The sequence below is a fragment of the Giraffa tippelskirchi genome, chromosome 2 (assembly GCF_054371585.1).
Source record: "Giraffa tippelskirchi isolate mGirTip1 chromosome 2, T2T-mGirTip1v1.2.pri, whole genome shotgun sequence".
Classification (NCBI taxonomy): domain Eukaryota; kingdom Metazoa; phylum Chordata; class Mammalia; order Artiodactyla; family Giraffidae; genus Giraffa; species Giraffa tippelskirchi.
This window is the reverse complement of record NC_137276.1, coordinates 42,375,033-42,396,856: the sequence shown is the minus strand read 5'-3', so window position 1 is coordinate 42,396,856 and position 21,824 is coordinate 42,375,033. Positions and strand designations below refer to the sequence as shown.

Here is a 21,824-nt window from a genome sequence, read left to right as displayed (position 1 = left end):
ATTTTAATATAGTAATATTAAAATACACATAATTAACATACTAATCAAACATATAGTAATTAATAATCATGTCAGCTAAGTTGCATGACCTGAAAAACAAGCTTAGGAAAAAAAATGTATGCCTGGTTTTAGAAAAATCTTGGATGTGTCAAAAAATTCCAATATATTCTCACTACTTCTCTCCCAGAACCCCTACAGTACTCTGAAATATTACCAAGGGAGTCAGTTCCTGTGGTCTGATTTCCATGCTATTTCTATGCATACATATTACAAAACTCAAAAGATAGCACCACTAATACACTTGTCTTCAGCTGAAACTTCTTTCAAACCACCTCTTTGAGGCAGTGCTGGAATCTGCATTAAGACAGTAGTCACAAAAGTCTGTCAGAAACTCATCTTTAGGATAAACATGTCATTTCATGATAGCAAAGAATTAGAAATATAAGGGCTTTACTGGTGGCTCAGACAGTCAAGAATCTGCCTGCAATGCATGAGACCCAGGTTCCTTCCCTGAATAGGAAAGATTTCCTGGAGAAGGAAATGGCAACCCATTCTAGCATTGTTACCTGAGGAATTTCATGGACCAAGAAGCCTGGTGGGTTCCAGTTTATGGGGCTGCAAAGAGGCAGACACAACTGAAAGACTCACACACACACACACACACACACACACACACACACACACACACAGAAATACAATATGGAAAAAAATCCAGGATTTCCATTTATATAGACATATCAGTGACTTCTAGCATCATGATTATTATACTATAGCCACCAGAGCTTACCTTTCCTTTACTGATGATAAAGAAGGTGTCCCCTCTTGCACCTTGCCTGATGATATATTCCCCATTTTCATAGTGGGTCTAAAAAACAGAAACAGTAACAGAAAAATAAATTAAGAAAGAAGTAATTTACTAAACAGCTCAACCTCTTCAAATACTATTAGCTCTTAAGGGAGGAATTCATCTTCATGGAGTTTTACCCAAGGCTAGAATCCATCATTATTTAAGAATGATTAATAGTCGATAAACACAATGATTACAAAGAAATCATTTCTATCCTGCTCATCTTAAAAACTATTTTTTAGTGCCATTTTTCTGTGTGATTATATCTTCAAATTCATTCATTTTAATAGTTTGATGAAAATATTTCTGTCTCCCATCATCTGAGCATGAAATAAAATAGCAGAACTGATCATTAAAGATGTCTTTTTGTATTATTTTATCTGTCATTTCCATTTGACTTTAGTATTTTTGTGATGATAGCCTTTTTTCCTTTTTCCCCTTCTGAGAAACCCCTATGGCATCTAGCATTTTTAAAGATCTTAGTTTTGAAATGAGGTTGATTTTTGGTGGAGGTTATATGGCACTCGTCACTTTTTAAGGCACTGCTTCATGCTTTAATGTCCGGCTTCAGCAATTTAGATTTGGCCATGTCAAACAGAATGTCTGTATTTTATGTACTGAATCCTGGTCCAGCATCTGTGAGCTTGTAAACCACCAAAGCAGGAGCAAAGTAAGACTGCAAGAGGATTATCACAGTCAGTGTGCCAGGATTCTGATTCACGCACAGTTACTAGGTCGAGTCCCTGAGTGAAGATTGGCCCTGCAATGAACAAAAGTAATTACTATAAGCAGAGGTGGGAGAAAGTATATTGCTGGGTCAGGAGGTATAACAGAAAACTGAAAATGGCACCATTTGGCCCTGTCTTTCTCTGAAGCTTAGCAAGGGAGGCATATTTGGGGAAAGAAAATGTTATTTTGTATATTCCTTAGGAAACAGATTTCACAGTTTGCATGTAATGCTCACCAGGCCAATGGCTGTGATTTGTCCTGATACTTCAACACTGTTTCTTAATATTTTATTCATTCTTAAAATTACCTTTTTTTAATACTAGCTATTAAGAATATCCATGCTTTTCCTTATACATCAAGAAAATTAACATACCACCTAATCTGTCAACTGTTTTTTAACTCATGTATTTTCCTAATAACAAGTTCTCTAAGCAAAAAAATTCCTCCTTATTTCTTTTCTCCAATATCAACCATTAGATGGTATACACAGTCTGTTGTGTATCTTTCAAGACTTTTTCCTATGCTTTTAAACATATATCAAAGTGCATATAAATATTTATTTCTAAATAAAAATAAGACCATATTTAAGATCACATTCTTCAACTGACTTATTTAACAAAATATCTGTGTTCCATTTTTAAATCTTGTTGCTTAGAAGGCAACAGAGGAAAGTTTTTTGCGATGTGTGGATTTGAAAAACAAAGTCACAATAGTCTATGTTCATGTATTCATTCAAGAAACATTTCTGAAAGACTTGAAGTCAGGCCTGGTTATAGTCACTGATGATACAAAGATGAGTAAGACAAAAGTCTCATGTTAGTTCCATCATAGAGCCTTCCTTGATAGTGGTGATGTTGTATAGCACACTGTCCAATATAGTAGCCACTAGCCACATGTGGCGACAGATTGAAATGTAGCCAGTGTGACTAAGAAACTAAATTTCCACATATTTACATTAATTTAAATGTAGATACTCACACATGACTAGTAGCTACTACCTGGACAGCACAGGTAGTAGATAAAACTGATAAGGGAATGGTTACAATCTATAGCAATAGGGCAAGGGTAAGGATGGAACACCTTCCATACTCGTAATGTTTCTTTCTTTTGAATACAGCTCAGTTAGCAAAACTCAGGACCTCTTTCTGCCCTTTTCCTCACTCTGTACCAGAGGAGATGGGGTCATTTATCTGACTGATAAATCTGGAAATAATCTGTATGCTCATCTCAGCCTCTCATCACTTTCAGGTGGGTGGGTGCCCCCCACAGGGGGCTGGCACTCTCTGCCGCTTCTCCAGGGCAAGAATCTTCCCCATCGCACAGTGAGCCTGCCCCTGTCTGGGATTCTGTGACAGGACAGGTAAGTCTGCTCAAACAGAGGTCCAGTTGGGAAGCCTATTTATCTCTCACTCCTAAGCTACATTCTAGCCTAGAGCTAATTCGTGATAATAATAATATTTCCTCTGGAGAAGGAAACGGCAAGCCACTCCAGATTCTCGCCTGGAAAATCCCGTGGACAGAGGAGCCTGGCGTGCTATAGTCCACGGGGTCTCAGAGAGTTGAACACAATTGGAAACTGAGCACACAGTTTAGTCCATAGTTTAGTGATATTTAGTCCATAGTCCACAGTTTACTGATATTTTAGTCCCATTTATCTTCCTCTAGTTGAGAATGAATGCTTCAAATCTTTGTTTTTTTAAACCCAAAAAAGCAATTTATTATCTTCTAAATGTTAATAAGATTATTCTTTGGTTTCCCATGGTGTCGGCTGGGCTAAATGCAAGGTGTAATGCCTCATGCTTATGAGCATTTGATGCCAGTTGCTGGCTGGGGGCACAGCTAGGACTGTCAGCCTCTGTTTTCCCCAACATGAGCCTCTCTATGTGGCTGCCCAGTCTTCTCCATAGCATGGTAGTTGACCCCTGGGAGTGGGCCAACTTCTTACATGGCAGCTTGCTTCCTGTGATGCAAAGCAGAAGATGTCAAGCTTTCCCAAGGCCCCAGTCCCCTATCATATATGCTGCATTCAATGAGTTCAAGCAGGTCCCAGGCCAATCCAGGCACAGGGGGAAGGGACTGCACAAAGGTGTGATCCCCAGTAGAATGGCCCAACGGCAGCTGCCAAAACACAGTCTGGCACACACCTCAAACTTCAAGTGTACTGAACTGAGTTCCTGCCATCCTTTTTCTAGTCCTGCTTCTCCCAAACCCAATGCCAACTTCAATCTTTCTGGGTGCTTGGGCCAAACACCTTGGAGTCATCTTTAATTCTTTTATCTCACAGGCCACAATTGCTCTGTCAACAGACCTGGCTGATCTTCCTTCCAAAAATGCCCAGAATTCAACCATGTCTCATATCTGTGGCTATGGCTGCCATCTTTTCTTACCCAATCCATGCAGTCATCTCCTAGCTGGGATCTCTGCTCTGGCCAGGCCCCTTCAGTCCCTTCCCCACATAACAGCCAAGTAACCCCATTAACAATCAGTGCCTGCTCCTCTGTTTACACCCCTATAGGGCTCTTCTACACACATACAGTGTCCTACAGTAACTACAATGCACTAATAGTTCCTGGTTTGTTTGTTTTTTTTTCTTTTATTGCTTCACTAACCTCACCTCCCACCTCTCTCCCTCTTATTATGTCTATTCTGTTCACACCACTTTCCTTGATGTTCCTTGAACACCCAGGTATAGGCCCACCTTAGGCCCTTTGCACAGGCTTTTCTCTCTGCCTGGAAGGTTCCTCCATCCCAGGTATCTCATGACTCTTTCATATCTTTGCCCAAATGTCACCTTCTTGATGAGATCTTTCTCAAACTTCCCTTTAAATCTGTTTGTCTTCTCTGTACTTGTAACTCTTCTTAATTTTCTATGTAGCACTTACCACCTACATCTGTCAGAGTTCTGGCAGAAGAAACTGCCCCTTGGGAGAGGGAGGTGATCAAAGAAGGATGAATGATGGGAGTGAGGAATGGATTAGGGGATCAAAGATGGCTGGTGGTAAATGGCCAGGGAGCAGGATTACTGGACCCTGCTGAGAGCTGAAGCCATGGGAGAGATAAGCTCAACAGGAGCAGGAGCTGTAGTTTCTGATAAGGAACATCCACTGCCAAACCCTTGCTTGGTTTGGGGAGAACTGAGGGATAAATACCCTGACTTCTCTCTTCTCTACCTTCTAGTCTCCTGCTTAAGTTCTCCTTGGCTGAACTCAGCTGGAAGTCGTGAGACAATGGAGTCAATGGAGCCCTTCTATTCAGATCAGCTTCTAGGCAGAGAGAAGGGCTAGGAAGAGTGACAAGTTCCAGGTTCCTGTTTAACATAGCATTCAGTCATTTATCAAGGTTTTCCTCCACTAGAAGGAAGGAACTCCATGAGTGATTGTTATGTTGCTCCCTGTTGTGCCCCTTGCCACTAGAAGAATGCCTAGGTGTTCACTAAATATTTATCAAATGAACAGTTTACACTATAAGAATACTTAGTCTATCATGTGGAGAAGGCAATGGCACCCCACTCCAGTACTCTTGCCTGGAAAATCCCATGGACGGAGGAGCCTGGTAGGCTACAGTCCATGGGGTCACTAAGAGTCGGACATGACTGAGCGACTTCACTTCCACTCTTCCCTTTCATGCACTGGAGAAGGAAATGGCAACCCACTCCAGCGTTCTTGCCTGGAGAATCCCAGGGATGGTGGAGCCTGGTAGGCTGCTGTCTATGGGGTTGCACAGAGTTGGACATGACTGAAGTGACTTAGCAGCAGCAGCAGCAGTCTATCATGTAACAGCAAGTCTGAAAATTGAGCAGTTCCAAGGCTGGTCAATTTGTTGGCTCAAAAAGTCCTGTGAAAGACCAGGTTCTTTCTCTGTTTCATTTGGCTTGTCCTCACTGGAGGGGTCCTTATGGTTCCAGGATGACTGCCACTGCTCCAGTCATCACAGCTGGGTCAGAAGCAGAAAAGGTGAGTTTCTCATCTTACCACTACTTCTAGGTAAAAAATCTCAGAACCCCCTAGAGATCATGTCCTTATGTCACCTCTGAGTTGCATACCTGTTCTTAAATGAATATCTGGTGAGATTAAATAACTATTCCAAATGGTTCTTATTAATCAAGCTCACCCACTAGGGCTGAGAAGAAACCATTTAAATGAAATAAAACTCTGGAAGTGGGAAAATGGAAAGAAGGAATTGTAGAGGTACCCAAGAGGGTATTTAATTCATGGAAAAATCCATACAGACTTTGAAAGGTCAGGGCTGAGATGCAGGTGGAATGAAGAGAAGGGGCTAGTAAAGCTGGGATGCTAGGCTGTAAAAATAGATTCAGAGTCCACAGAATCTGTCTTCAAAGATCCACTGAGCTGTGGTGAAGGACAGGGAGGCACCTGCCCCCAGTGACATTATGGTGACTGACTGAACTGAACTGAGGGAGACCTGGGTTTGATCCCTGGTTTGGGAAGATCCCCTGAAGAAGGGAATGGCTATCCACTCCAGTATTCTTGCTGGAGAATTCCACAGAGAGAGGAGCCTGGTGGGCTACAGTCCATGGGGTCGCAAAGAGTCAGACATGACTGAGTAACTATGCACAGCACAATAGATGATCCCCAGTCTCTGAAGTGGTGCTCGCTAGTGGTAAAGAATCTGCCTACCAATGCAGGAGCCACAGGAGACTCAGGTTCTATCTCTGGTCAGGGACATCCTTGGAAGAGGAAATGGCAACCCAGAATACTCCAGTATTCTTGCCAGGATAATTCCATAGACCGAGGAGCCTGGCGAGCTACAGTCCATAGGGTTTCTCAGAGTTGGACACGACTCAGCACACATCCATAGATGATCCTAACGTATTTCTGGGGAATGTGCCCCAGTATTTGACCCCCACTTTCTCCCAGAAGCTCTGGCTCTGGTTGAAGCTGGAGTTCAGAGCCAACCAAGAGCTATGGCTAAATGTGACTTCCTCCTCATCTTTAGAGTCATGGCTCATCTCATGGACACTTCACAATAACTGCTGAAGGGGTTATAGTTAAAACTCCTATGGTTTTAGCAAAGCTAAAGAAAATATAGCCTAAGTAACTGTCTCAAGGTCACATCCCTGATAAGAAGTGGAGGGGGACCTTTTCTTTTCACATCCCATGACAACCTGTGGAGGAGATGGAGGGAAGGTTAGGCCATGCCCTGACCTCATCCGTCTCCCTGTCTGTTGATGGGCAGTTTGGTGTGGGCAATGACCGGGCTCTATTATGTTGCAAAGAAGAGAGGCATCTAAGTCACCTTCAGTGATACACAGATAGATCCTTCACAACCTCCTAGTCGAAAGTGATAGAAATCCAACCACAACTGGTAAGTGAGAAGGTACTGAATCACAAAACAGCACAGTCCAAAGTTAGTGGTGTCTGAAATGGCTGATTCCAGGGGTTAAATCATGGTGCCAGCTCTCCTCTTCTCACAGCTCTGTGTGACCCATGTTAGCTTGTCATGAGGCTCTAGGGCATGCCAAGATGACAGTGGGCTTCCGTCATGTTCCAGACAGCTGGCTCTTTCATGATGCTAATTCTTTTATCCCAGAGAGCAGAAAGTTTGGCAGCGATATCCATAATCTTTTTATTTAACTCATGGATATTATCTAATCACTTTCATATGGTTTTATAACTCCAAACCCACAATTGCTGTATCAGTTCTTTTAGTTTACCTACATAGGCATGCATTGCTCATATTTCTATGCTGCATAAGCTCATAAAACTCAAAGGTCCAGAAAAGAGCCTCTTGGACAGTGGCCAAAGGCAGTCCAAGTTTGGGAAAGATGACATGAATGGTGTCATAATACCAGGACTCTAATAGCCATGCTATCCTGAATCATTCAATTGTGCCTGAGGGGAAGATGATCATGCATGCTGATTCTTCAAGAGTCTCTCTAATTATGTTCATCAAATGCAAGCAATTTCACTGTTTTTTGAAGGTCACTTTGCCATTTTCTTATTTCAAATTAAATCATACAAATATACAGAATTTAGAAAGGGAAGGAATCCTAGCAATTAGACAGGTTCTTTTATGGGTTTCCATAGTCATTAGGGTAAAAGCCAAACTCCTTAACATGGCCTGCAAGACCATCTATAGTCTGCTCCATGCCACCCTTTTCAGCCTCTTCTCCTTCTCCCCAACTCTTCCGTCCAGCCTTGCTGGCCCTCATAGGTCCCTTTGTCAACTGTGTCACACTCCCTTCTTACCATCAGGACTAAGCCCACTGCTTCCCGCCTAGTTATAGCCTAATTCTTTTTCAGACCTTAGCTTTACCTGACCTGGAATATCCTTCTCCTCTACACCCACACCCACACCCACCCCCCCCACCCCCCCACACCCACACACTCAGGTCTCTTTCATTGCCCTTTTCCGAGTTTGTAGTTATTTATCTACTTATTTTTTGTGTGTGATGTTTTCCACCAGATTTTAAGTCCTACTGAAGGCAAGGAATGTGGTTGGTTTTGTTCATTCTGATATCTTCAGAGCCTAACATAGAGCTTGGAACAGAATAAGGACTCAAAAAGAATGAGATTGGGTCATTTGTATAGATGTGGATGGACTTAGAGTCTGTCATACGGAGTGAAGTAAGTCAGGAAGATAAAGACAAATATTGTATACTAGCACAGATATGTGGAAACTAGAAAAGCAAGACAGATGAACCTATTTGCTGGGCAGGAATAGAGATGCAGATATAGAGAAGGGCTATGTGGGCACAGGAGTAAGGGGAGAGCGGGATGAATTGGGAAATTAGGTTTGATATAAATATACTACCACGTGTAAATAGATAGTGGAAACCTGGTATATAGCACAGGGAGCTCAGCTCGGTGCTCTGTGGTTATCTAGTTGGGTGGGATGGAGGGAGGGTGGAGGAAAGTCAAAGAAGGAGGGGATCTACATATACATATAGCTGATTCACATTGTTGTATAGCAGAAACTAACACAACAATGTAAAGCAATTATAGTCCAGCAAAACAAAACAAAACAAAACAAAAAACCTAATTGGATGAATGAACCTTAATCTCCATCTTCCTAGCACTACCCATGGTCAAATCCAACAAAAAGCCTCCATCTCCAATAGCTGTGCTGAGACTAGCTGTCTTTCACTATCTCCCCTGTTAACTCCCCAGTCCAAGCCAAAAGTCACTTCTTGTATTTTGTTAGTCCTCCCATCTGGCCTTCCTGCTTTGGATCTTGCCCATTCATCCTATTCCACACCATTCCATCTAGTCTTCTTTTGACAACCAAAATGACCTTTCAAACAGCAAATCAACTGAAATCACTTTGTCAAAAACTGCCAATGTCTCCTTGCTAGAATTAGCATCCTTAGCAAACTACTACAGTCTGTAAAGTTCTCTGTATTGTGGCCCCTACCTCTCCATCCTCATCCCCTCCCACTCACCCTCATTCATTCTGTTTCAGAAATGCTGGCTCTCTCTCTGTGCTTATCAGATTGGATCATCCTCAGAAGTCTACATCAGTGTACTCTAGACTACCCCCCCTCAAGGTGCTGGTCATTATCTTATTCTCATCAGCTAGGTCTCAACAAGGCCTTTCCTTACCACGCTTATAATGTGTCCTCTACGCTCATTTATGTTCTATCCTATGTGTGTCCTTGCTTTACATTTTTTATTTTAGAAAGTTCTCGAAAGCTGTGTGACTATGCTTTGCTGCTATGGAAAGGCCACAGGACACTTCAGTGACTACTTGATGACAAACACAGTTGCAGATGACCTATTCCTGCCTTGCAAATAGGTTCATTTGTCTCCACAGCACAGTGGAGTCTCTGCTGAGAAAGTCTTCTATCACAACCTTCATGACTTGAAACTTTTCTTCTTAATTGCTGGAACCCTCTCCCTCTGTCACTTGCTGCTCAGAGGATTTAGAAAACTTCACATTATATCCATTGTTTGACTTAGAACAATGCCTAGCACACAACAGGCATTTAATGTATAATCTAGATAAAGGATAGATTTGGTCCAAACTCCTATATTTTGAATGGGAAAGCTGGGTTATATATCATAGATTATAGGATGGATAGAGAAGGGGAATTGACAATATGTCTAAATATAAGCTAGGTATTCCCCAAAGGTAATAACTTGGAATAAATATTTCCAAAACTTGTGAATTAGGAAAAGCTAGTCTTCTTTTTGCCACTAGAACAAAAATGAATATAGATTTTATTACTGATATGGATGTGTGGATTCTCAGAATTTAACATTAATATGTAAATATCCACTTAGACTTTTCAAAATTCTGTATATTATGCTGACACTTGGCAGAAGGCTTAGTACAACACTGGATACGGCACTTTGAGGCCTTGGGAGTTATTTATTGGTGAATGTGTGATTCATTTTCACTTTTCAGATAAGACTTATAACTATTGACATCAAATATGTACTTTTTTGGGGGTTTCCCTGGTGGCTCAGATGGTAAAGAATTTGCCTGCAATTCAGGAAACCCAGGTATGATCCCTGGGTTGTGAAGGTCCCTTGGAGAAGGGAATGGCTACCCATTCCAGTATTTTTGCCTGGAGAATTCCACGGACAGAGGAGCCTGGTGGGCTACAGTCGATGTGATCACAAAGAGTCAGACATTACTGAGTGACTGACACTTTTACTTTTTCATACCTGTGCTTTAACTGGTGTTTTATTTTCAGCCCTCAACTCTAACATAATCTTTAATTGAAGTTCATTTAATATAAACTAATATAAATAAAGGACAAAAATGGTATGGACCTAACATAAGCAGAAAATATTAAGAAGAGGTGGCAAGAATACACAGAAGCACTGTACAAAAACTATCTTCACAACCCAGATAATCATGATGGTGTGATCACTCACACTCACCTAGAGCCAGACATCCTGGAATGTGAAGTCAAGTGGGCTTTAGGAAGCATCACTACGAACAAAGCTGGTGGAGGTGATGGAATTCCAGTTGAGCTTTTTCAAATCCTAAAAGATGATCCTGTTACAGTGCTGCACTCAATATGCTGGCAAATTTGGAAAACTCAGCAGTGGCCACAGGACTGGAAAAGGTCAGTTTTCATTTCAATCTCAAAGAAAGGCAATGCCAAAGAACGTTCAAACGACCACACAATTGTACTCATCTAACACACTAGTAATGCTCAAAATTCTCCAAACTAGGCTTCAGCAATACGTGAACCGTGAAATTCCAGAAGTTCAAGCTGGTTTTAGAAACGGCAGAGGAATCAGAGTTCAAACTGCCAACATCTGATGGATCATCGAAAAAGTAAAAGAGTTTCAGAAAAACATCTATTTCTGCTTTATTGACTATGCCAAAGCCTTTGACTGTGTGGATCACAATAAACTGTGGAAAATTCTGAATTTCAGAAATCTGAAAATTCTGAGATGGGAATACCAGACCACCTGACCTGCCTCTTGAGAAGTCTGTATGCAGGTCAGGGAGCAACAGTTAGAACTGGACATGGAACAGCAGACTGGTTCCAAATAGAAAATGGAGTAGGTCAAGGCTGTATATTGGCACCATGCTTATTTAACTTATATGCAGAGTACATCGAGAGAAACGCTGGGCTGGATGAAGCACAAGCTGGAATCAAGATTGCCAGGAGAAATATCAATAACCTCAGATATGCAGATGACATCACCCTTATGGCAGAAAGTGAAGAAGAAATAAAGAGCCTCTTGATGAAAGTGAAAGAGGAGATTGAAAAAGTTGGCTTAAAGCTCAACATTCAGAAAACTAAGATCACGGCATCTGGTCCCATCACTTCATGGCAAATAGATGGGGAAACAGTGGCTGACTTTATTTTTGGGGGCTCCAAAATCATTGCAGATGGTGATTGCAACTATGAAATTAAAAGATGCTTGCTTACTCATTGGAAGGAAAGTTATGACTAACTTAGACAGCATATTAAAAAACAGAGACATTACTTTGTCAATAAAGGTCCGTCTAGTCAAGGCTCTGGTTTCTCCAGTAGTCGTGTATGGATGTGAGAGTTGGACTGTGAAGAAAGCTGAGTGCCGAAGAACTGATGCTTTTGAACTGTGGTATTGGAGAAGACTCTTGAGAGTCCCTTGGACTGCAAGGAGATCCAACCAGTCCATCCTAAAGGAGATCAGTCCTGGGTGTTCATTGGAAGGACTGATGTGGAAGCTGAAACTCCAATACTTTGGCTACCTGATGTGAAGAGCTGACTCATTTGAAAAGACCCTGATGCTGGGAAATATTGGGGGTAGGAGGAAAAGGGGACAACAGAGGATGAGATGGTTGGATGGCATCACTGACTCAATGGACATGGGTTTGGGTAGACTCAGGCAGTTGGTGATGGATAGGGAGGTCTGGCATGCTGCGGTTCATGGGGTTACAAAGAGTTGAACACGACTGAGCAACTGAACTGAACTGAATATAGTTATCATTCTGAAGTAAATTGTCACTTAAATTACTTCAGTCAGAAATTATATAATTATTTCCCTTCATGTGTGAAAGTGTGAAATTGTTAATTGCTCAGTCATATCTGACTATTTGCAGTCCTGTGGACTGCAGCCCTCCAGGCTCTTCTGTCCATGAGAGTCTCCAGGAGAGAACACTGGAGTGGGTTGCCATGCCCTCCTCCAGGGGATCTTTCCAACCCAGGGATCGAATTGGGGTATCCTGCATTGCAGGCATATTCGTTATCATCTGAGCTACCAGAGAAGCCCATTTCCCTTTATACTTAAGTTTAATTAAGTTTAAGGTTAGAGTTATCCTTAAGTCTTTATTATAACATGGTATATTTATTGACACTGTTGCAAGGTATTAACACTGTCCTAAGGTGTATATATATATATATATATATATATATATATATATATATATATATATATATATATATATATATATATCAAGAAAATCCCCATGGAAAAGAAATGCAAAAAAGCAAAATGGCTGTCTGAGGAGGCCTTACAGATAGCTGGGAAGAGAAGAGAAGCAAAAAGCAAAGGAGAAAAGGAAAGATATTCCCATCTCAATGCAGAGTTCCAAAGAATAGCAAGGAGAGATAAGAAAGCCTTCCTCAGCGATCAGTACAAAGAAATAGAGGAAAACAACAGATTGGGAAAGACTGGAGATCTCTTCAAGAAAATTAGAGATATCAAAGGAACTTTTCATGCAAAGATAGGCTCGATAAAGGACAGAAATGGTATGGACCTCACAGAAGCAGACGATATTAAGAAGAGATGGCAAGAACACACAGAAGAACTGTACAAAAAAGATCTTCACAACACAGATAATCACAATGGTGTGATCACTCACCTAGAGCCAGACATCCTGGAATGTGAAGTCAAGTGGGCCTTGGAAAGCATCACTACGAACAAAGCTAGTGGAGGTGATGGAATTCCAGTTGAGCTATTTCAAACCCTCAAAGGTGATGCTGTGAAAGTGCTGCACTCGATATGCCAGCAAATTTGGAAAACTCAGCAGTGGCCACAGGACTGGAAAAGGTCAGTTTTCGTTCCAATCCCAAAGAAAGGCAATGCCAAAGAATGCTCAAACTACCGCACAATTGCACTCATCTCACATGCTAGTAAAGTAATGCTCAAAATTCTCCAAGCCAGGCTTCAGCAATACGTGAACCGTGAACTACCAGATGTTCAAGCTGGTTTTAGAAAAGGCAGAGGAACCAGAGATCAAATTGCCAATATCCGCTGGATCATCGAAAAAGCAAGAGAGTTCCAGAAAAACATCTATTTCTGCTTTATTGACTATGCCAAAGTCTTTGACTGTGTGGATGACAATAAACTGTGGAAAATTCTGAAAGAGATGGGAATCCCAGACCATCTGACCTGTCTCTTGAGAAACCTGTATGCAGGTCAGGAAGCAACAGTTAGAACTGGACATGGAACAACAGACTGGTTCCAAATAGGAAAAGGAGTACGTCAAGGCTGTATATTGTCACCCTGCTTATTTAACTTATATGCAGAGTACATCATGAGAAACGCTGGGCTGGAAGAAACACAAGCTGGAATCAAGATTGCCGGGAGAAATATCAATAACCTCAGATATGCGGATGACACCACCCTTATGGCAGAGAGTGAAGAAGAACTAAAGAGCCTCTTGATGAAGGTGAAGGAGGAGAGTGAAAAAGTTGGCTTAAAGCTCAACGTTCAGAAAACTAAGATCATGGCATCTGATCCCATCACTCCATGGGAAATAGATGGGGAAACAGTGTCAGACTTTATTTTTTGGGCTCCAGAATCACTGCTGATGGTGACTGCAGCCATGAAATTAAAAGACGCTTACTCCTTGGAAGGAAGGTTATGACCAACCTAGATAGCATATTTAAAAGCAGAGACATTACTTTGTCAACAAAAGTCCGTCTAGTCAAGGCTATGGTTTTTCCAGTGGTCACATATGGATGTGAGAGTTGGACGGTGAAGAATGCTGAGCGCCGCAGAATTGATGCTTTTGAGCTGTGGTGTTGGAGAAGACTCTTGAGAGTCCCTTGGACTGCAAGGAGATCCAATCAATCCATCCTAAAAGAGATCAATCCTGGGTGTTCATTGGAAGGTCTGATGTTGAAGCTGAAACTCCAATACTTTGGCCACCTCATGCGAAGTGTTGACTCATTGGAAAAGACCCTAATGCTGGGTAGGATTGGGGGCGGGAGGAGAAGGGGACGACAGAGGATGAGATGGTTGGATGGCATCACCGACTCAATGAACATGGGTTTGGGTAGACTCTGGGAGTTGGTGATGGACAGAGAGGCGTGATGTGCTGCAATTCATGGGATCGCAAAGAGTCGGACACGACTGAGCGACTGAACTGAACTGAAGGTATATATAATGTAAACTAATATCAATTGCTATTGGTTATAAAAACAGCTGCAGTAAGTATGAATCACTTCTGTATGCTTGAGTCTAAATTGCTTCAGTCTTTGCAGTCCTGTAGACTGTAGCTCACCCGGCTCCTCTGTCCATGAGATTCCCCATGCAAGAAAACTGGAGTGGGTTGCCATGACTTCCTCCAGGGGATCTTCCGGATCCAGGGAATCAAACCTGGGTCTTTTGCATCTCCTGCATTGCACATGGATTCTTCACCATTTAAACACTGGGGAAGCCCCTGTATGTCTGAATATTTAATAAATATTTGAAATAGGGAACAATTGGAATATTAGTGAGTTAAGAATATGGTCTGGGATCATGATTTTTGCCTCAGTGTTTCAGAGGACAGTTGTATCTTAGAAGAAAGTATGACATCAAGAAAAACAATGTTTTATGGACTTCCCTGGCAGTTCAGTGGTTAAGAATCCACACCCCCAATACAGGGGGCACAGGTTTGATCCCTGGTGAAGGAACTAAGATTCCGCATGCTGCACAGCTGTGGTTAAAAAAGAGAACAATGTTCTGAAAATATTGGTAACTGTCTTTCTGGATTCTAAATTAGTAACATTCTCAGAGGAAATTCTTACCTCTTTCTAATACCCCAGACAGAAAGATAGGACCTCTTAATGGAGAACAGGATCACCAAACAACTTGATCAGTCAAAAACAATGCTAGTTAGGTAGGCAGCAAACAAGGTATTTCTTGGCCCAGGACTCTTCCTCTACTTAGTAAAATTCTGCCCATTAGTTGTATCTGAACTGAGATTATGTAAGGCTGTCAAGAAAGATAACAGCTGGTCATAATGACAACATAACACCTTCTATCTAGTTATTCTTGAATTCTGGTGGTTTGGAATCTGAGGTCTTATGTAAAATCTATTGTGGAGCCAGTGATCACACTTGTAAACCACAGATTTTTGCCTTTGTTTTCTCAAACTGTGATCATCGATGATTTCATCAAAGAACTAGTGCTCTACTAACAATTGACAACAATATTTCCAGTGCATATCAGTCAGTTGAGTTCAGTCGCTCAGTCATGTCTGACTCTTTGTGACCCCATGAACCGCAGCACGCCAGGCCTCCTTGTCCATCACCAACTCCCAGAGTTTACCCAAACTCATGTTCATTGAGTCAGTGATGCCATCCATCCATCTCATCCTCTGTCATCCCCTTCTCCTCCTGCCTTCAATCTTTCCCAGCATCAAGGTCTTTTCAAATGAGTCAGTTCTTTGCATCAGGTGGCCAAAGTATTGGAGTTTCATCTTCCACATCAGTCCTTCCAATGAACACCCAGGACTGATCTTCTTTAGGATGGACTGGTTGGATCTCCTTGCAGTCCAAGGGACTCTCAAGAGTCTTCTCCAACACCACAGTTCAAAAGTGTCAATTCTTCAGCACTCAGCTTTCTTTATAGTCCAACTCTCACATCCATACATGACTACTGAAAAAACCATAGCCTTGACTAGACTGACCTTTGCTGACAAAGCAATGTCTCTGCTTTTTAATATGCTGTCTAGGTTGGTCATAACTTTCCTTCCAAGGAGTAAGTGTCTTTTAATTTCATGGCTGCTGTGCATATACCTTGTCATAAATGGGCCATTTCCCTTTTATGGAACAATAACTGTCAAGGGGACTTGTTCTGTTATGAAGTGTTTTCTTAGATAATATCTAACCTCATTAAGGCAAAATTTTTTTGTACCCTCCTTCTTATCCTTTAGAGAGAAATCTATTATTTCATACACCACCACTCACAAATTAACCAGAATACCAAAAGAACAAATCAAAGCATGGAACACTTTTTATAACGACTTCCCTTCCTCAAACCACCACTACCCTGTTCCCATCCAACTGGACATCTGGGGTACACATTTCTCTACCATACTTTTTTTTTTCCTATTTCACACCTCACTTTACATCCAGGATAGTCTCTTACTTTACTTCTAAAACTTCCCCCCACTTCTTGGGTTGAACAACAACTTTACTCCAAGGCTTCTCAAACTAACTTCTAAAATCTCCCTTATCAACCCTGAAGTTTGCATACATATGGAATCTAGAAAAATGTTATTGATGAACCTATTTGGAGAGAAGGAATGTAGATGCAGATATAGAGAACAGAGTTGTAGACACAGTGGGAGAAAGAAAGAGTGGGACTAATGGAGAAAGCAGCATCAACATATATACACTAGCGTGTGTAAAACAGATAGCTGATTAGAAGTTGCTGTATAACACAGGAAGCCTAGCCTGGCACTGTGTGATGACCTAGAGGGGTGGGGGGGGGGAGGAGAGGGAGGCTGAAGAGGGAGATGATATGTGTATAATTATGGTTTATTTGCATTATTGTTCAGCAGAAACCAACACAACATTGAAAAGCAATTTTCCTCCAATTAAAAAAAAAATCCTGAACTTTGGGTCCAGATGAGAGATACCCTAACAAGGATTAACTTCATCCAGCATCATTAATTTGTGTCTTCTATAAATAAGATACTGCACTTAACACTGAGGCCTCAAAGATACACAAGACATTTCTAACCTGAGAGGTAGCACAGCATTGTGGTTAAACAGATAGATACTAGAGCCACACTGCCTGGTTACAATCCCAGTGCTGGAACCCTGAGCAAGTCACTTACCCTTCCTGTGCAGCTTCCTTTTCTGCAAAGTAAAAATCATGTCTCCATAAGCAGACTGTTGTAAGCATTAAATGAGTTAATAGTTACAAACTGCAGGGCCTGCCACACTGTAAACACCATATACCTGCAAATATTATTTTCAGGAAAACTTGGTATAAAAAGACAGAATTGTATACAGGTAATTTATCATACATAATACACAGCTTTCCCCAGACCAGTAGTGATTCCCTGCTGGATGGGGAGGAAGGGCTTTCCAAGCAGAGGGAATAGTATTTTAAAAGTCACAAGGAAGTTGAGTACAGGCAGTTAACACAGAGAACAGTAAAGTCAGAGTGACTGAACTTTAAACTCAACTGGGTTGAAGTGCATTTATCCTTATCAGATCATTTTCTAACTCTAATACCATTAATCCAGGGACCTTCAAACTCCCTGAACAACCTGAATTTTCCTGTGTCTTTTTTTTTTTTTTGATCATTCTGTCGTCTATCTCAAAAAATCAAAACAGTAAACCTCATTCCTGGCCTGATTTTGCATTCTAATTCACAGATTTTGTTGTTTAGTTGCTAAGCTGTGTCCAACCCTTTTGCAACCCCATGGACAGTAGCCCTCCAGGCTCCTCTGTCCATGGGGTTTTCCAGGCAGAAATACTGGAGTGGGTTGCCATTTCCTCCTCCAAATTCAGGGATATCCCTAATTAAATCTCTAGAAAGAATACAGAAAAAGATCCTGAAAAGTCAAAACTGGAGGTGCAGCAAACACAAGCACACACTTTGCCTGGCTGAACATTTCACCAAGACAACCCACCATGCTCCAGCAAGGGAAGGAAGGACAATGCCAGGATTCCCATCATCGGAGTCATCATCCCAATCCCAAGGGCCATCATTCCACTGAGGGTTAGAATGCCAGATTCACAGAGCCCCCAGGAATCTTAGTAAAATCCAAATATAGACAGAAAGTTTTTTTTTTTTTTAAATCAAACCCAGCAATCTAAGACTTCTGGATAGAGAAGCTGCTTATCATTGGCCCTCAAGGCACTAAGCCTGAGGACCAAAGCTATTTAAGAAATAAAAAGTTGAAGTCTCAAGTAGAAGTCTGTGCCACCTCCACCACTGAGGAGCTGTGTCTATGCAGCAGCTGTTCCTTGGCACATTCTGTGATGTCGTATCAGCCCTGAGGAAACAGGCCTCACTTGTCTGTCAAACTGTTTATTAAACTCCTTCACCTTGAACTTGGCCTTTTGCAGCTCTATGATGCCTTCTAACTACTAGGCACTTAAGCTCTGTCCTTGATGGTGCTATCAGGATCTTGTCTCTACTGAGGTACCCACTTGTACTTGAAACCCAGGGATTGCTTTATAAGTCAGCCTGACTTCCCTGGATAGGATAGATATTGTGGGACCAGCTTAGCATTGTCAGCTCCTGAGGACACCCTGACTTACAAATCGGCCTTACTTTAACTAAGTTGTGGGGCTAATTCTCACTAGCTTCCACACTAACAACAACAACAAAAAAGATCAGTATAAAATCCCTAGAGCAAGAAGTCCTAGGACTGTGTGAACTTACTTTAAAAAATTCATTTATGGCTTGTAGTGGAATGTATCAAGCCAATAGGCTGGATGGGAGTGAAATTAACAGTCTCTGCATGGGCCTAGATGTAGCTTCTGAAAGGAACTAATGGGATTGTCACCATGATAAACAGGAATTACTGGCAGCTTTGCATCCTCAAGGGTGCCTAAAGACCAAGGACAGCCATAATTCTATCTGCTGTGTCCCTTGCTCAATGCAATCCATTAAAAATATCATGAAATCTCTTTAGTGGATTATAAGCAGCTTTGTTTTAATGGAATAGAAAATATCAAATGCATCACACATAGTAAAGAAAAACATAATTTACAAAAGTTTTGTATGTGTATGTGTGTGAATACGTATGTGCATACTAGGCCCCAGTATAATGTGTATTCCTTACTACATAAACACTATTTTGATAATGTAAGTATTTTTCTTTCTTTAAGAAAGTCATAATATCTTCAGAATAGGTAGCTCATTATTTCTATATGAGCTAACTTCTACGAGTTTTATTATCCTTAATAAAAACACTAGTATTGATTTTTTTTTTATTTTTGAATTATTTCACTTTTGTAAAGGTGTATAGAAGTTGAAAGTACTGACTCTTCTTTAAAAAGATGTATAATCCACATTTAGTAAATGGCACTTTGACTGAGTTCATCTCTTAGTTTTCTCTTTTGGCTCCAGTCTTAGTCCTTCAATCCTCCACCTCACCATTCCTATAGTCTGACAAAATGCAGTCATTTTCATTTACCTTTTTGTGCATCCAAGAACCCAGTTTTCCAAACTCATGTTTTGCACTCCCAGTAGTACAATAAAACTGTTATAAGCTTTTGTTCAACTAATACTGAATTCTGGTTTCCTTCTCTGAATCTCAAACATTCCTGAGGTCTTTGTGCCTTTGGTGGCCAGATCACATCATTATCCTTTAAGCCTCTCGAATACCTTCAGAGTTTATCATTTAAAGACAGCTGTTGACCCAGCAGTCACTGTCTAGACTAACTGAATCCTCACCCTAAATATCAGACAAAGGAGGGGAAAACCTAGGCTCAAATTCCATAAATGCTTGGGTTTGGTTTGATGTTTCACTGAGATCGTCAATGACATCATTCTAAATGGATTTTAAACCTCTGCTTTCACTTTCAGAGGTTTCTGATGCAAACATATTCATACAACTCAATGAGTAAGAGCTATCCAAAGGCAGATACACAAAATGCCAAAATATCTCTACAAAGAATGGTTCATTCAGATCCATTCATTCACAACAGAATAAAACTGTTTACAGAGCAGACAGGCAGGCATTCCCATTCCACATAATTAAACTATAACTCAACTTTAACAATTTGATCTATAAAGGCAATTAGCTTCAGCAGAACTTGGAAATTGTTTGCCCTAACAGATTATGAGATGTGTCACGGAGAAGCATACAGTTGAGTCTCTCAGAGTCACTACCTAAAGTATAAATAATGTTTTGAAGTTTCAACTAAAAGAAATGCTGTACTCGAAAAAAGAAAAATAAAGATTAATCAGTTTCTCATGAACTCTATAACAAAAAGAGTGGAGTGAGTCAAAAGTATGTGCAATTCACTCAATATTTTACTTCTTTAGGATTTTAAACATTCCATAGTTTTCTTTGAGAAAACACTATTTAGTTCACAGGGCATTTTGAGTCATTGAGGATGAGATAAAAGAGAAAGCAGAGAGGATTTAGGTTACACAAGGGAGGAAAGTGCTCCTTATGCATTGGAGGATTCTGTTCTCAATGCAAGGATATTTTGTTTCTGTCTAGACTGGTTTGAGAACGGGGTTGTTCACAGATGAGGTGATAGAATCATTTTACAATCCTGTCCCCTTTATTACCCCATATAACCATTTGGAGACAGTGCACTGGGGTGCTTCTCAATAACTATGAGACAGAAGAAGAAAACCTTCTTCCAGAATGTGAAATTAATGTGTTTACTGCTAATCTCTAAAGTAATACACAAAATAATGATAACTACTACCTGAAAAGCACTAACCAATCAGAAAGGGCACAGGCTGCAGCAGGATCCTGGAGAGGCTTGTGTTTGTTGTGGGGAGGTTTAGGGGCCCAGAAATGATCTGGGGAAAGCTTTTTACTAACCAATGCAGTAGGTTAGGGCTTCCCAGGTGGTGCTAGTGGTAAAGAACCTGCCTGCCAATGCAAGGAGACCTAAGAGATGAGGGTTTGATCCCTGGGTCAGGAAGAAGGCCTGGAGGAGGAAAAGGCAACCTGCTCCAGTATTCTTGCCTGGGAAATCCACTGGACAGAGGAACCTGGTGGGTTGCATTCTATGGGGTCGCAAAACAGTTGGACATGACTTAGCGACCAAACAACAACAAACTGTTTCTTTTGGTCTTTATTTCCTTAGACAAACTTCTATGTCAAGTAAAATGTATATTAAGTTGGTATGTTTTTCTCTTGTTTATCTGTCTTTGTCAGTTTAATTTTCAGACCCAACAAGTGACCTTAAGAGGATTAAGGAAAACTTTTCCTTCTCTACATAGCTGAAAGAGTGGAATGAACACTGTTAAGTATTCTTGCCTGAAGAATCCTCATGGACAGAGGAGACTGGCAGGCTACAGTCCTTGGGGTCACAAAGAATCAGACACAATGGAGCGACTGTTGCTGCTGCTGCTAAGGTGCTTCAGTTGTGTCCGACTCTGTGCGACCTCATAGACGGCAGCCCACCAGGCTCCTCTGTCCCTGGGATTCTCCAGGCAAGAACACTGGAGTGGGTTGCCATTTCCTTCTCCAATGCATGCATGCACGCTAAGTCGCTTCAGTTATGTCCGACTCTGTGCGACCCTATGGACAGCAGCCCATCAGGCTCCTCTGTCCATAGGGTTCTCCAGGCAAGAATACTGGAGTGGGTTGCCATTTCCTTCTCCAGACGGAGCAACTGAGCACAAAGAAAAAAAAAACACATTAGGGGGGTGTGCTTATTGATGGAACATAGGGAATGTGTGTGACATGTGCAGGCAAGGTAGAGATCACAGATCTGAGGGTAGTGGTCTCTGTGGTCTCCAGAGAGAGAGGTGCTGTTCTCAGAAGGTATATTTTAGCTGCCTTGGCCCCCAGAAAGAAATATAATTTTAGACAAGCCACTTCCCTTGGCTTTAAATGAACTTGCAACCTTCTAATTAGATTGTGTGCTTCCCAGGTGCCTTGACATCAGGAGGGAGAGAGTCTGAAT

At 41.3% G+C, this 21,824-nt stretch overlaps 1 protein-coding gene across 5 annotated transcripts in view; it reads right to left on the bottom strand.

Moving 5' to 3' along the window:
- The window catches only part of PRKG1 (protein kinase cGMP-dependent 1), a 1,340,287-nt gene that overhangs the window by 222,048 nt on the left and 1,096,415 nt on the right, over window positions 1-21,824 (bottom strand). For all 5 annotated transcript variants that reach the window (XM_081557175.1, XM_081557164.1, XM_081557186.1 and 2 more), the window contains one exon: window positions 788-865. In XM_081557175.1, coding sequence (XP_081413301.1) covers window positions 788-865 — 78 coding nt within the window. The remainder of the gene's footprint in view (window positions 1-787; window positions 866-21,824) is intronic.